The sequence below is a fragment of the Geotrypetes seraphini genome, chromosome 12 (assembly GCF_902459505.1).
Source record: "Geotrypetes seraphini chromosome 12, aGeoSer1.1, whole genome shotgun sequence".
NCBI lineage: Eukaryota > Metazoa > Chordata > Amphibia > Gymnophiona > Dermophiidae > Geotrypetes > Geotrypetes seraphini.
In genome coordinates, this window is record NC_047095.1 from 22,856,410 (window position 1) to 22,872,468 (window position 16,059).

At 40.9% G+C, this 16,059-nt stretch overlaps 1 protein-coding gene across 9 annotated transcripts in view; it reads left to right on the plus strand.

The window, feature by feature from the left end:
- DIPK1A (divergent protein kinase domain 1A) overlaps positions 1–14,284 on the plus strand; it is a 50,803-nt gene extending 36,519 nt beyond the window's left edge. For 5 of the 9 annotated variants that reach the window (XM_033917065.1, XM_033917066.1, XM_033917064.1 and 2 more), the window contains 3 exons: positions 5,145–5,252; positions 7,433–7,609; positions 12,603–14,273. In XM_033917065.1, coding sequence (XP_033772956.1) covers positions 5,145–5,252; positions 7,433–7,609; positions 12,603–13,415 — 1,098 coding nt within the window. In that variant the 3' untranslated portion in view covers positions 13,416–14,273. Of the gene's footprint in view, positions 1–5,144; positions 5,253–7,432; positions 8,469–12,602 lie in introns of those variants that run through there. The other 4 variants (XM_033917070.1, XM_033917071.1, XM_033917068.1 and 1 more) reach the window with 3 other exon arrangements.
- The last annotated feature ends 1,775 nt before the right edge of the window (positions 14,285–16,059 follow it).

Below are 16,059 nucleotides of genomic sequence, written 5' to 3' on the forward strand. Positions count from 1 at the left end.
CCACTGGTCTGACCCAGCAGCGGCAATTTTTATGTTCTTAAATCTTTCATTAATGTTCATTGTGGATATCCTGAAAACCTGACTGGCTGGGAAGCCCCCAGGACAGGATTGGGAACCATTGCTGTATTTAGTGAATGAATCTCACCACCATCTGCTCCAACCCTTTAATGAAGGATCAGTAGACACTATTGAAGGTTGCCTCTGCAATAAGAGGGGCTGATTTATTTCTTGGGCCTGCTATGTAATATTAAACCCTTATTAAAAGTTTTTCCAAAGCTTGTCTGCCTCCCAAGGGTAAATCCAGACTGATCTTGATGTATCAGTCCCTGTAATGCCCTTATCTACGATGCTGGCCAATAGAGTATTAAGATTTTCGTATCGACTCCAAAAAGTGACATTTTCCTATTCAGGAACTACATGGTGTGCTGTTCCTTTCCCCCTTTTTTTATGAATTACAATATTACCTGCTATATTTGTTAAGTAGTGTAATTACCCATCACTTTCCGAAGATTTGAAAAATAAACAAACCCTGTGCTAAATAAATAAGTCTTGCAAATGTTTACCATGAAGTCATCAAGACCAGGGGCCTCGCCTGTATTCAAAGATTTAATTGCCACCACTACTGCATCAGTTGTTAGTCTATCAATGAACCATTGCTTGTCTTCTGTTAATGTGGGGAGATTTACTCCTTCCAAATACTGCCTAATCTAATCAGCAGAAGCAAGCTTTTCTGGCATACATGAGTAGTTTCCTGTAAAATGTCACAAATTGTGTCCTAATGTTTATATTCCCAATTAGCACCCCTTCTTTGAGTGTCCTTTATTATAAGTGTAAAGTATTGCATGTAGGAAGCAGAAACCCGAGGTACAATTACACAATGGGAGGGATGTTATTGAATGAGAGTACCCAAGAAAGGGACTTGGGGGTAATGGTGGACATGACAATGAAGCCGACGGCACAGTGCGCAGCGGCTGCTAAGAGAGCGAATAGAATGCTAGGTATAATCAAGAAGGGTATTACAACCAGGACGAAAGAAGTCATCCTGCCGTTGTATCGGGCAATGGTGCGCCCGCATCTTGTATATTGTGTCCAATATTGGTCACCGTACCTTAAGAAGGATATGGCGTTACTCGAGAGAGTTCAGAGGAGAGCGACACGTCTGATTAAAGGGATGGAAAACCTTTCATACGCTGAGAGATTGGAGAAACTGGGTCTCTTTTCCCTGGAGAAGAGGAGACTTAGAGGGGATATGGTAGAGACTTATAAGATCATCAAGGGCATAGAGAGAGTAGAGAGGGACAGATTCTTCAAACTTTCAAATAATAAAAGAACAAGAGGGCATTCAGAAAAATTGAAAGGGGACAGATTCAAAATGAATGCTAGGAAGTTCTTCTTTACCCAACGTGTGGTGGACACCTGGAATGCGCTTCCAGAGGATGTAATAGGGCAGAGTATGGTACCAGGGTTTAAGAAAGGATTGGACAATTTCCTGCTGAAAAAGGGGATAGAAGGGTATAGATAGAGGATTACTTCACAGGTCCTGGACCTGTTGGGCCTCCGCGTGAGCGGGCTGCTGGGCACGATGGACCCCAGGTCTGACCCAGCGGAGGCATTGCTTATGTTCTTATGTTCTTTTGTAATTTAGCTTTGGTGCCATACTCAAAAAAGGGCTGTTGGGTAATATCCTGTGTTGAATATCTGCATCATATAGCACACGCAGCAAACTCCTTGTTTTGCTTGAGTTGCTTCACCACCCTAGTAGTCATTCACCTTCCCTGCTTAAGTAACTCTACAAGCTTTGCTGTCAGCCCAAACTTTCAGATTTTAGCTGTCTGCCTTAGCTGAAAAGAGTACAATGAAACTTCTCGCTCGCTGCAGCTTTCAAACATTCCCACACTTGGATATCATTTGTAATTTGTATCACTGTTCTTTTTATCTGCCAATAAACTATTGTTCAGCCCTCCAGGCTTTGGTTGTAGCTTTCTCAATTCTAGCTATACTGGAACCTGGCTAAAGCAGGTGATAGTCTCAACCATAATCCTACCCACCGTCTGTATTGGTCTTTCTTCCGGACATAAGAGGTCTATTATGTAAATGTTATAAAACTTAGACTAATAAGTATGATTTTCTTGTATTTATTTAACTCGCACCTTTTTGAGTAATAGCTCAAGTTGAGTTGCATTCAGGTACATTAGGTATTTTTCCTCTATCCTTGGAGGGCTCACAATCTTATTTTGTGTCTGAGGCAATGGAGGTTTACATGACATGCCTGAGATCACAAGAAGCAACAACAGCAGGATTTGATCCAGGATTCCCAGATGGTCAGCCTGGTGATCTCATCACTAAGGTCCCCTTTTACAAAGCAACAGTAGCAATTTTCAAGCTGCAAATGCAACATATCCCATTCAGTTCCTATGGGCTGTGTTGCATTTGCCTCACTGGGACTATCTACTGTGGCTTTGTAAAGGGGGCACTAAGTTTTCTCCACTCCTCACTATTAGAGTGGTAAAATCTCAAGACATAAATTCACCTCAAGAATTCCTTTTTGCCCCACTGTAGCTTCTGTCCTATTCCTCCTTGCGCTGAGCGGTTGGTCAATCCTTGGATTCAGTGTTAAAGACCAACCACCTTCTTGATTCCCAGACAAATTGTCCAGCTATGTCTTCATGGCATCTTTGCTGTGTCCCCAATCACCACCAGAGCCTCTCTTGTGCATCTTCCCCACTGTTTTACGGCATTGTATTATCAGTTTGGTGGCTGCTCTGGACTCTCCAACACTGGATTTAAAGATCTCTTAGCTTTCTGTAGTTACTTCATTTCTTCAATAGATCAGTCAAGATGTTCTGCTATTTTTGGTGTATGCTACAATCTCTCTCGTGCTCTCTCAATATAGATATACACTTCTGCTACCTCAGTGTAATGATGGTTGATAAAGTCTGAGTGAGCAGTTTGAATGAGGAAAACGAGTGAGGTACATGAATGATCGGAATGAGTGAGCAAAATAGAGCAAAGAACTAAGTGGACTTTTTCAAATAGCTCTCTGTGATTATAAGAGCAAAAAAATCGAGTGGACATTTCCAAACAGCTCTTTTTGATTGTGACTTTAGAATAACGGTATATTGCACCGACCTTTTAAACCTAACAAACTCTTTAAACGAGCACTTTCCAAGGAGTGGGATTGACGAAAGAGAGGCACTACAAAACCACTGTTGGCGAACTTTGAACTTCATTCCGTTTTGGATTTATCAAGCTAAGTACTCTTCACTGATTTTTACTGGTTTTTATCTTTCACTATCACTATTTTTTATTGATTAGTATACAGGACTTGGAATACAGACTGAGGATTTTTTTCTAGTTTCACACACTTTTTCTTTCAAGCATTGTTGATTTTGAGTTATTTTCCATTTTTATTGGTTTTTTTCATTTTTTTCACATTTTTTTTTTTGTGTTTTTGCTAAGTTAGGTTTCAGGGAGATTCTTTTGAAATGATTTTCTCTCCTGAGTCTACTCCTGGGCACGATAGTGTTTCTATTCAATAATCACTCATATCTTATTGTATATTTTTATAATATTTCAAAGGAACAATATGATGTACTGGGCAGGGTTTATTTAGATTTATTTCTTAGTGCTTGTCACTGCATAAACGCCGCCCGGGGCCATTGGCTAAATCGAGGGCATCGGGCCCGTACTGATGGTTTCCTTTGATTTATTCTATATTGTCTAATTATGTCAGTGACCCTTAAAGTAGGGGTAATTTAGATTTTCTTTTTCTATAGCGTTCCCAGGGACTTCCCAGGAGAGATTATCATTTATCATACCAATTTTTTGTATTTTGATAAAGTCTGTAAACATTTTTCCATCTTTTATTTGTGCATAAGAAAAACTGAACAAAATATTCAAAAACTAAACATAAGATCAGCAATGTCATTAACCCCATCCTTCAATCCTCACTCATCCAAATTGGGCCCCTAATCCACCAACACTTCTAAACATTATGAATTATATGTTGTTCGCAAACCAGAGAGTTCTGACTGCAGGTGGCTGGCTATAAGTGTATTTTGCTTCACCTCATCATATCCCAGAAAACAAAGCATAAGAACATAAGAATTGCCACTGCTGGGTCAGACCAGTGGTCCATCTTGCCCAGTAGTCCGCTCACGCGGCGGTCCCCAGGTCAAAGACCAGCCCCCTAACTGAGACTAGCCCTACCTGCATACATTCTGGTTCAGCAGGAACTTGTCTAACTTTGCCTTGAATCCCTGGAGGGTGTTTTCCCCTATGACAGACTCCTGAAGAGCGTTCCAGTTTTCTACCACTCTCTGGGTGAAGAAGAACTTCCTTATGTTCGTATGGAATCTATCCCCTTTCAGTTTTAGAGAGTGCCTTCTCGTTCTCCCTACCTTGGAGAGGGTGAACAACCTGTCTTTATCTACTAAGTCTATTTGTTCTGCTGATGTGCTCTTTTCAGGCTTTTAATGCCTTCCCCTGAGGATCACCAGACAGATGCTTCTAGTAACTGCTATACAGCTTTGGTATTCTGAGGCCTCGGGTAGGTCCAAATCCACTGATATAAATCCTCCAATTTCCCTATGCTTTCAGCCTCTTCAATACACTACTGCAAACTGGAGCTCTTGAGCCCAATCCCTCTCCTTACCCTCCACTGACAGACCTAGTTCAGTAACACCATTGGATAATTCAGCGATTCAAGGAGCATATTTTACATCCTAAAATCAGCCTTTGAGCTTGCTTCTACTCAGCATGCTCCTTATTCCCAGCTTTGCCTCTCAGCTTTGCTGCATTTTTCTTTCCCGTTACAATGGCAATACCTGCCTCCCTTTCTCCTTTGGAATATAGCTGCCATATGTGTTCAAACGGTTTGGCTCCCGGTGTTTTAACTTACTGACCTTATTTAATGCTATTTCAAAGTGTTATAGCTGAAGAAGATTGGAGTGATTCTCACTTTTGAGCCAGAATTAGGTAGTTAAAGTGGCCAGCTTGCTGAATGGTATCACCAAGTCCTCACTTCTTCTGTTTTAAAATGGAAAGACTTCCTTCCAGGCTCCAGTAGAGACAGAGGTACAGATTGGGCTTTGTATCATGTAGATGGCTTTCTTCTTTATTGATCACCTTTTCTCTTCTTACAGTGTGATAAATATAAGAAAGGCATTATTGATGGATCAGCATGTGAAGGGCTCTGTACCAAGGAAACACTTTATTTTAGCAAGTGTTTGTCTACAAAACCCAGCCACCAGGTAGGTATAATATTCATATTTTAAGAGCAGCCTTAGGCACTTTGCATATTAGAATCCCAAGATGGCCACCTGTTTTCTGTTGTGTATTCTCGTATTAAATACTACAAGGCTGTGCATTCTATTTGTTGTTGTTAGCATGCTTTAAATTTAGGGCTCCTTTTACTAAGCTGCATTAGCGTTTTTAGTTCACGCAGCATTTTAGCGCGCGCTATGTGGCTAGAACTAATGCCAGCTCAATGCTGGCATTAAGGTCTAGCATGGGTGGCAATTTAGTGCGCGCTATTCCGCGTGTTAAAGCCCTAACGCGGCTTAGTAAAAGGAGCCCTTAGTATATGAAACACAGTAGATTTAACACACATTAAAAAGTTCTAGCACGTGTTAAAACATTTTTAAACACCTCTAATCACAGTGGTCTTGAAAGACTATCCCCCCTGCACAAAAGTTCACACACGTTGCTGTGTCCTAGAGAGATTCTCTCACGGATGGGAAAAAAAACTTCAAGCGCTCACAGGTACTAAACATCAGATTGAACTAGTGCAGTCCTTTGAATGTGAGCTATCATTAATGAAGAGAATAAGAGGGCACTTGCTAAAGTTAGAAGGGAATAGATTCTGTACAAACGTAAGAAAGTTCTTCTTCACCCAGAGAGTGGTAGAAATCTGGAACACTCTTCTGGAGGCTGTTATAGGGGAAAGCACCGTTCAGGGATTCAAGACAAGGTTGGATAAGTTCCTACTGGAACAGAACATACACAAGTAAGGCTAGACTCAAATAGGGCACTGGTCTTTGACCTAAGGGCCACTGCAAATCTTATGTTCTTATGTCTAATAAAAAAACCCGGATTGCTTACTCTTGTTGGTTTAAAAATTTTTCTCTTTTTACTATTTTGTCATAACTCTTGCACATATAGTAGACATGCTCCCCCGGTCCAGCAGCACCTCTTCCCTGCCCCCCCCGGCCCAGTAGCACCTCTTCGCTGCTCCCCCAGTCCAGCATGCAGCCTTGTGAGCATCGCGGCGGCTTTTGCGAATCTCGCAGGCCGCTCTGCACCTCGGTAGCACATTCCCTCTGACATCAGAAGAAAAGTTCTACTGAGGTGCTGTGCGACCTGAGAAGTTTGGTACAGCCAGCCGCGATCCTCACGGGAGCAGCGGCCTACCCTCTGCCGCGCTTTCGGGAGTCTTCAGCGGCTCGAAGCCCTCCTCCCGGCAGCCGCTGCCAGCGCCTCAAGCCGCCGAATACGGCCACGGAGAGCACGCGGGCAGGGAGAGAGCTTGCCTGCGCTTCCTCCATCAGTTGGTGAGTGAGGGTGGGAGGAGGGGAGTCGCCAGTGCTCCCTGCTGCCAGGTTCTAAAATAGAATCCGGCCAAGGGTCAGAAAACATGGCGACAGGGATCACGAAACCCTAAGTGCGCATGCGCGCTTGCAATGAAGAGAACTACTGAGACCTAAATTTCTCTTACTGCTGCTGTGTGACATTTTGGAAGTAAGAAGAGCCGCTCATTTAGGTATCCTTTCATAAAGCAGTAGCGATTCCCCCACAGCAAATGCACCAAAGCCCGTAGCTTTGTAAAAGGGGCCTTTATTGCAGCAAAAAGTAGTAAATTAAATCTTAAAAAGGAGAATTAATTTTTAAAACATGTTTCAGAAATTGCAATAATCTAATAAAAATATAGGGTGCCCCTTCCTCTTTTAGGCCCCCTTTTATCAAGCCCTGTTAGGGTTTTTTTATTGTCGGCCGCTGCGGTAATTCTCCGATGCTCATGGGAATTCGGTGAGCGTTGGAGCTTTTGCCGCAGCAGCCAGCGACATAAAACCCTAACGCAACTTGTTAAAAGGGGACCCTAGGTTGTTTATAGAAAGTGGTAAATAAGGGAATCATTTTGGGCTTGTCTGTTCTACTGTTTCTCCCGGGAAAACATAACACTTTTTTGTGTGTATATATATTTAGAAAGCAGTAATCATGGTAAAAAGGAGCACTACATGTAACTTTAGCTTCAGCTGTATCGGATAGTAAGTCTAAAGAAAAGGTTTTCAGTAAATGAGTTCTGAAATAATTTTTCAGTAAAATGTAAAAATAAATTATATTCTCATGACAGATAATAGCACAGATGAATCATAAGTATGTTATACTTTACATATCTGAAAAGATTTTTGTGTTTTTTTCCTTCCCTTGTTAGATGTATTTAGGGATCTGGGGAAACCTACAAGGCATTATAAAATGTCAGATGGAAGAAACTGCTCACCTTGATTTTGGAGCTGAACTGGAACCAAGAAGAGAGATTATACCATTTGATAAACCTACCAAGGGAACCACAGTGCAAAAATTTAAAGAAATGGTTTACAGTCTTTTTAAAGTAAGCACATACTGGACTTTATGAACTAGTGCTTTCTTGCCATGTGCATGTTGCGTTGTATTGTAATTGAACAGGGATTCTTGGCCACATTTCACAAAAGGTCTAGGAGGGGTTCAACAATCCAAGCCACCCACCAAGTTTTCTCCCATGGGATAACACGATACCTTGACAATATGATTATCTAGTGTTTATTTATTAAAGGATCATATTTATGATGATTGAAGAAAAACTGCAAACAACTTAGGGAATGGTTGAATCTATTTGTGAGTCGTCATTCTTGAGCATTTGATAGATCTTAATTGAGGTATCATGGCATTCTTAAGGGGGAGAGAAGGCATACCCTAAGAATTAAAGAAGCATGTATACCATGGCTGCTTGTAAGTAGCCCCCAAAATCAGTTGCTAATCAAATTTTTTTCAGAATGAATTGTACTAAAAAGATGGTCGTCCTGTAACCAAGAGCTGAGTCTAATGCAGAACAAGTTACCAGCATGCCTATTTTATGTGAATCTACTTTCTGATATTGGAAGTGCCAGCCTTTTTCTCTAGGAAAGGCAGTCTCATGTTTAGAACATTTAACTGAGTCCAATACGTGCTACTGTAGCGGTAAGTTAAGGTATGGGTGTGTTTTGGCACAATGTATTTTGCGGTAGTGGTGTGTTGGTATAAATGTTAATAATTTGAGGCCCCAATGTTTTTGTTGTGTGCAGAGAGTATGGATTTGGCTTGGTAAGGAGGGGAAGGAAGGAAGAGGGAGAGTTCAGAGGAGTGTTTTGTTGTTGTATAGGTCTTGGGAATGGAAAGGAAAGGGGTGATGTGGAGGGGCAGTCAATGAAGGATTTGTTGAACCAATATTGGATCGGAACTATTTTCTTGTTGTAATTGTTTGACTATCATTCAACAATAAAAAGATTTGAATCTTAAATTCTGTAATTGAAAAGTTGACACGCACACACACACACATGTGCATCCTTCCTAAGGGGTCCTTTTCAAACTAAGCTGCGACAGATGCTAGTGCGCATGTGACGTACTATGGGATGCACTCCGTCATCCTGCGATAAGTACCAAAACAAAAATATTTTCAGGAGGCATATTGGAGTGGAGAATGGACATTCCTACACTACTCACTTACAGCTATATTACCACTGGTTAAAGGAGTAGCCTAATGGTTAATGCAGTGTACTTAGATCCTGGAGAACTGGGTTCAGTTCCCACTGCAGTTCCTCATAACCCTTGGCAAGTCACTTAACCCTCTATTGTCCCAGGTACAAAAAAAAACTTACATTGTGAGCCCACTAGTGGCAGAGAATGTGCCTGCATGTGTACAGCACTGTGTATGTTTAGTACTGCTATTGAAATGATTAGTAGTTGGTGTTGAAATAGTGTGTAAGCCTTACTGCCTACAAAATAGATGGTGGTAAGTGCACATACACAAATTTTTTTATGGCCATGTGCTAATGGTAATATTAGTGCATGGCCATTTAATACAAAATAGAGGCATTTTTACAACTGCAGTTAAAATGACCTTAGCATAGAGGAAAACCCTATGAAAGGAGCATGCTAAGATCACTTTTTACTGCATCTTGGTAAAAGGGCCCCCTAAGAGCTCTGTTCACTTCTATCACAGGGCACTAATGGTAGAGGTTTGCTGATGACGGAGGTCTAGGAGCCCTTGTTCAAGATAGTGTTTGCATGTATGTTTTCATGGGGGTATGGCACTGGAGTTCTTGGATAACCAGTTGAATTCTTTCCAGAGTTCAGTCCACTTGAGGTTTCATTCCAGTCAACCTTTTGGATTGTGTTTTCAAGAGCATCATATCTGAGTACTAAGCAAACATTCCTTTTTCCATAGCAGCAGCAACTTTATTCAACTTCAAACCAAACACAAATAGTATGCAGTCTTCAATTTCAGGGCAATTCTTGGATATCTTTCGTGTTATCAGGCATTGGATAACTTCTCAAACAGCCCAGAGCATCTCAGCTATTTCTTCAAGGCTTGTAACGCGGCACTTTCTTTTATCAGGAGCATGATTCCTATCTGTTCATTTGAGTGGTTACCTCAAATATGAGGCTTTATTCTCCAGCTTACTGCCAACACAAACTTTTAGTGCAAAAGGCATATGAGTCTTGAACTAGTGGGTTATTCACCTCTACTCATGAGTTTGTGTAGAAGGCATCATCTACATTTTTCGGTTCCACCTCCCCTATCTCTGCACTGTACCATCAGTTTCTCTTTCTACATGAAAGTTGAAAGTATCTTTCTGATATGCTCTGCTTTCAGTTTGTTATTTTCAGGGTTTTTATCTCAATTTTGAGGCTTCTCAGTGCTTTAGAAGTCCCCAGCCAGCCTGCACTAGCACTTTTAGTGGCTCAGTGTACCATTTCCATAGTAACAAGGCTCACTCCTGGTTGTTACCAGAACTTGAGTGCAGGCTGTAGGGCATCCATGTCGGTTCTGAGGACTTTATCAGGTGCTGGCTGTATTGTCTCTCCCCCCCCCCCCCCCCGATGATGTATGAGTTGTGGGAGTCTGGGGTCTTAGGCTTTAACAGTCTTGACTGCTGCTCAAAGAAACAAGCAGCTATTTTTACATGCTTGCATGAGGCAGTAGTCGACTTCTTCCAGCAGCTGTTTCAGCAGAAGCAGACAACCGCACTAGCAGAACTGTGAGCACTGCTTATTGTAGTCTGAGATACATTGGGGTGGGCCTTTAATTGCTTTTTTGGGGGTGTCTGGGGCTTGGATAAGGATCCCCTATCTCCAAAAATTCCTTTCCATAATTTTTTGACCTTATATTAAGCTCTCCTAGGCCATTTTGTTGGCACCAAAACATCGCTACTGTGGCTATCTTGGATTTTTAAATCTGAATTTAAAAGTCTCTATCTGCCTCAAAAATACCTCAAATTTGATTAAAATCATTAGAGTTGAACTCAGTCTGTTTTATCCCTAATTTGTGCCAGATTTGTGCTGGATAGTCAGCTGAGGAGCATCCATGTGCCATGAAACATATGAGGGGGGCAGGAGCACTGAGCTTAGCCTCCTCTGGTCCCTCTGCAATAGGGTCACAGGTGGCTCATTGTTTGGGTTTTTTTTTTGTGGGGGGATCCCCCTGGAGCCCTCAGCGACTAGGTGTCCTCTGACGGGCAGAGGCCTCTGAACCCATTTGGAGACAAGTAGAGTAACTGACAGTTCTTTTACAGGAACCAGACATCCAGTCAGAGAAGAATTGGGATGATTGAGAGTCAGAATTTCTGCCTTTACTCCCTCAAAATGATTCTTCACCTTTAGAATGTATGAAATGGGTAAAATGAAAGCAAACAAATGAAACTATGCAGGGAGAAACAATTTTCATTGGCCTACAATAAAGAGAGAGAAGGGGAGGATAATTAAAGCCCCCCAAAGTCCTTTCTTCAAGTATGTATGACACAAGAGAAGCTCACATTCCAACTTTGTTTCCCCCCCAGTGAGAGGTTGTAAACTGAAAAAACACCATGAGCATCTTCTCTCGCACCAAGCAGCATCATGGGGAAACAATTTTCATTAGCCTACAATAAAGAGAGAGAAGGGGAGGATAATTAAAGCCCCCCAAAGTCCTTTCTTCAAGTATGTATGACACAAGAGAAGCTCACATTCCAACTTTGTTTCCCCCCCAGTGAGAGGTTGTAAACTGAAAAAACACCATGAGCATCTTCTCTCGCACCAAGCAGTATCATGGGGTAAAGACCTAGAACAATTGCTTTCGCCCACTACTTATGAGGAATTTAGGAAACGTTTGAAAACACATCTGTTCCTAAAGTATCTAGACAACTGATCCTCTCTTCTCTCTCCCCTCTATAGCGATTAACTTGTTCTATTGCTCACTCTCTCCTCAAAAATGGATTTCCTGTCCTATTAACCCTCTTTCTTCCTCCCCTCTTAAAGTCAATCAATTTGTACCTTTGCTTAATCTTTGTAAACCGCATAGAACTTCACGGTATTGCGGTATATAAGCTGTAATTATTATTATTTATTATTATGTTGGATTTATAATTGTCATGCATTACAGTGAAGCTTACATGGGCTGTGATTAGGAGCACCAGAGTTAAACTGTAATTTATGTCATTGCGGCACTCTCCTAAATTACATTAACCTTCTAGGTTCAAACAATTTTTATTGATGCAAATAACAATAAATACACCAGAGCACCCTAAGGTACACAGTGCAAACAATGATGCATCAAAATACAAGCATGTACAACCAAAATCCCCCCCTTCCTACTCTACATAGGGCAAGCAAAATTAATGAGGGCTTATGAAGATGCCACACCACCCTTCCCCCCACCTAAACCACTTATCCTATCCTTAACTAATTGCCAGAACCTTTCAATACCCCCATATCCTTCCTCAACTCCCCCTCCCCCCAATGGCACTCTCCACTCTACCCCATCAGTACTAATCATTACTCTCCCTACCCAACTAATTGAACGCCCAAATTAGGACACCCACTTTAAGACCATTCTACTGTATATTGGCACAATGATGAATCTGGCTTATTAGCTCCTTGACTGTGCTCCTTAACTTGGCCTGGGTTCACTTCCTGAAAGAAATAGCCAGAACTAGAGGTGTTATGGAGGCAGTGTTTAATCTCTAGCTTGGTAGAGGGAGTCGGTGGCCCTGTGCTTGCAAGGCTCCTGGGTGAGTGTTGGTATGTGTTCTCCAGCTGAGATCTGTGATGATTGGGCTAAGTCATCACCATCCTTGGCTGGAGTCCATGCACCAAGTGAGTTGAAGATATATAAAGAGCAAAAATTCCTGGATAGCCATAATCACAGCCCTGATCTTGACTGAACTTGGCAAGGAAGCAGGAGGAAACTGTTGATTTAAAAAAAAACCAAAAAACAACAACCCCCAAAAAACAATGATTACACTATGAATATTTGTATCATGTGGCTTGAAAAAAGACATGCTTATTCAAAAGAGAGCAACTGAAGTCATTTGTTTTGTTTTTGCTTCTAGGCAAAGTTGGGTGATCAAGGCAATCTCCCTGAACTAGTCGGTCTCATCCTTTCGGTTGCCGATGGAAATAAAGATGGGCATGTTTCTCTGCCAGAAGCAAAGTCTGCCTGGGCACTTCTGCAGCTCAATGAGTTTCTTCTCATGGTGATCCTTCAAGATAAAGAGCACACTCCAAAACTCTTGGGTTTCTGTGGGGATCTATACATGATGGAAAGAGTGCAATATACCTCCCTGTATGGAATAAGCATTCCATGGATCATTGAATGGTTTATTCCTTCTGGGCTTAGAAGAAGTATGGACCAGTGGTTTACCCCCTCCTGGCCTAGGAAGGCTAAGATAGCAATAGGACTTTTAGAATTTGTGGAAGATATTTTTCATGGACCTTACGGAAATTTTCTTATGTGTGATATGAGTGCCAAAAACTTGGGGTACAATGACAAATATGATTTGAAAATGGTAGACATGAGAAAAATTGTGCCAGAAATGAATGTGAAGCAGCTAATTAAAGATCGTCACTGTGAGTCTGATTTGGACTGTATTTTTGGTACTGACTGCAGGACTCTGTGTGACCAAAATCGAAAGAAGTGTACAGGAGATATCATTCAACCAAATTTGGCAAAAGTATGCCAGTTACTCAAGGATTACCTGTTGCGTGGTGTACCCTCAGAAATCCGAGAAGAACTGGAAAAACAACTCTATTCTTGCATCGCCCTTAGAGTCACTGCAGAGCAGATGGAAATGGAACATTCTCTAATACTAAATAGTTTAAAAACATTGCTATGGAAGAAAATCTCTCACACCACTGATTCTTAGTCTCCACAGAAGGGTGAATTATCTTGTACCACTTCTATAGGATGTTTACCACATTTTTTAAGAAGCAGATCCTTAACATTTATGTTTTATTTAGGGGGATTTTTTTTATTTTTTAATCTCAAACTCTGTAAACTGCCTTCTTAAAACAAACAAACAACAAAACCACAGTACTGTTGAAGAAGCATTTTCCATTTGGGATAATTGTCCTCCCCTTTCATGCCAGCTGTGCCACTTTGTGAATCTGGTAAAATTGGTACGTGTAAACTTGGTATGTTTCACCATGGAGACCAAAAACATCAACTATACAGCACAGAGTAGCATTTGTGGTCTTTACCATGAGATACTGTCTCTGCTCGCCAATATGGTCTCTTACTGATACCTTTCACTGTGTTAGAATATTGACTCTCTTAATTGTTTTATAATGCTGTGAAACGGCCTCATCCATTTGTGAATATCTGTGTAACATGATTTTGCTAGTAGTTTTTCACATGTCTGCCAAAAGACCACTACTGGAAATGAGTTTGTTGAGTTCAAGCTGCTGTTTTAAAATTTTATTTGGGAACATTTTTATGAAAATGAAGTTTACTAATCTTTCTGCATGGCAAAATTTGCACATTATTGTTGAAAAATCAGAATTGCTAACCATAAAATGTGAAAATTAAAGTTGTATTTTGTAAACAAATTTGGAATGTAGTTGGCTTTGAGAATCAGTAAATGGAAAAAAGGAGCTTATGATCTTCATAAAACAGTATTTTAAAAACTAATACCACCACAGACTGATGTATGCAAACCATGCATGAGAGATCTAGGAAAGCAATATATACAAGTATAACAATATGCCACAAAAACATGGGTAGAAAAATCCAAGGTAGGAAGTGGAAATGATAGATAGGACTGTGTAGACCAGAGATGTGGAACTGAAAATCAGTCACGTTTTTAAGACACACAATTAATATGCATTAACTGCCCCCATTGTAGGCAGATATCTCAAATATACATGAGGGATATCCAGAAAACCAGGCTGTCATAAATAGGAGCTTTCAGATTCACATGTGGTGAACAGTGAGGTGTACGCTAAGCAAGAAGTACTCCAACACATTGCAGTTCACTCTTTCTTTGTACCAACTGTAAATTTAACGAATTACATAGTAAGTTACCCCCTCTTCTACTAAGGTGTGCTAGACGCTAAATGCTAATGCGCCCATTATGTTCTATGGACACATTAGCATTGCTAAATCGGTTAGTGTGCCTTAAGACCCATTAGTAAATGATGGCAGATAAAGACCTCAGTGGTCCATCTGGTCTGCCCAACAGTCACACTTTTATTATCAATTTGTGATTAAACTAACAATGAATGTGATACAGGGGTCTCAAAGTCCCTCCTTGAGGGCCACAATCCAGTAGGGTTTTCAGGCTTGCCCCAATGAATATACATTGAAAGCAGTGCATGCACATAGATCTCATGCAAATTCATTGGGGAAATCCTGAAAACCCGACTGGATTGCGGCCCTCAAGGAGGGACTTTGAGATCCCTGTGTTAGACCATGATTAAGTATTTTCTTTCTTTGGCATGTCTGAGACATAAACCCAGAAATGCCAACATTTCCCCTTCCCCCAGAAATTGGTGATCTTCTGTCTTTATTTTAAACGTTACAGCTTTCCAAAAATTCCATATTAAACATTTTATATTCACTTGAACAGGCAGATATCCTAAGCAATATTGGAAAGCTGCAAATTATGTTTGTTTATTGTGCTTGATATGCTGCCTTTCTGTGACATCAAAACCAATATAGTTTACAATAACAGCACAACAGTAACAGAAAGGAGAGTAAAATAGGTAGAACCACAGTTTGATAGAGAAAGTAATATAAAATTAACTACATTTGTATTTCTTGGAGACTAAAATTAGATAACCTCTTTAGTTATCACTTGTTTGTCACTCATTGGGGAAAGACAAATGCCCATCTGCAGGATTATAAAGCAAACTTTGGTAGAAGGTGCTTTATTGAAATCTAACTATAATCTAATTATAAAGCCAATATTTTATTACAAATCAGAAAAAAGTGTTTTAAGATTTATCACACATTGCTTTTGTTATGAAAACCAAACAACCAACCCATAGTAAATGACCTGAAAGCCAAAAGAATATCTGAAAAATGTGATAAAAGCAACAGATCAGCATCTGATAAAGGAGAAAAGAGATGAAATCATTTTAAGAACATAAGCAGTTCCTCTACTGGGTCAGACCAGATCCGCTCACTTGGCAGCCCATCAGGTCCAGGACCTGTATAGTAATCCTCTATCTATACCCTTCTATCCCCTTTTCCTTCAGGAAATTATCTAATCCCTTCTTGAACCCCAAAACCGTACTCTGTCCTATCACACCCTCCGGAAGCACAATCCAGGTGTCCACCACCACCCTTTGGGTGAAGAAGAACTTCCTAGCATTGGTTCTGAATCTGTCCCCTCTTAATTTTTCCGAATGCCCTCTCGTTCTTGTAGTTTTTGAAAGTTTGAAGAATCTGTCCCTCTCCACGTTCTCCATGCCCTTCATGATCTTGTAAGTCTCTGTTATGTCCCCTCTAAGTCTCCGCTTTTCCAGGGAAAGAGCCCCAGTTTCTCTAATCTTTCAGCATATGAAAGG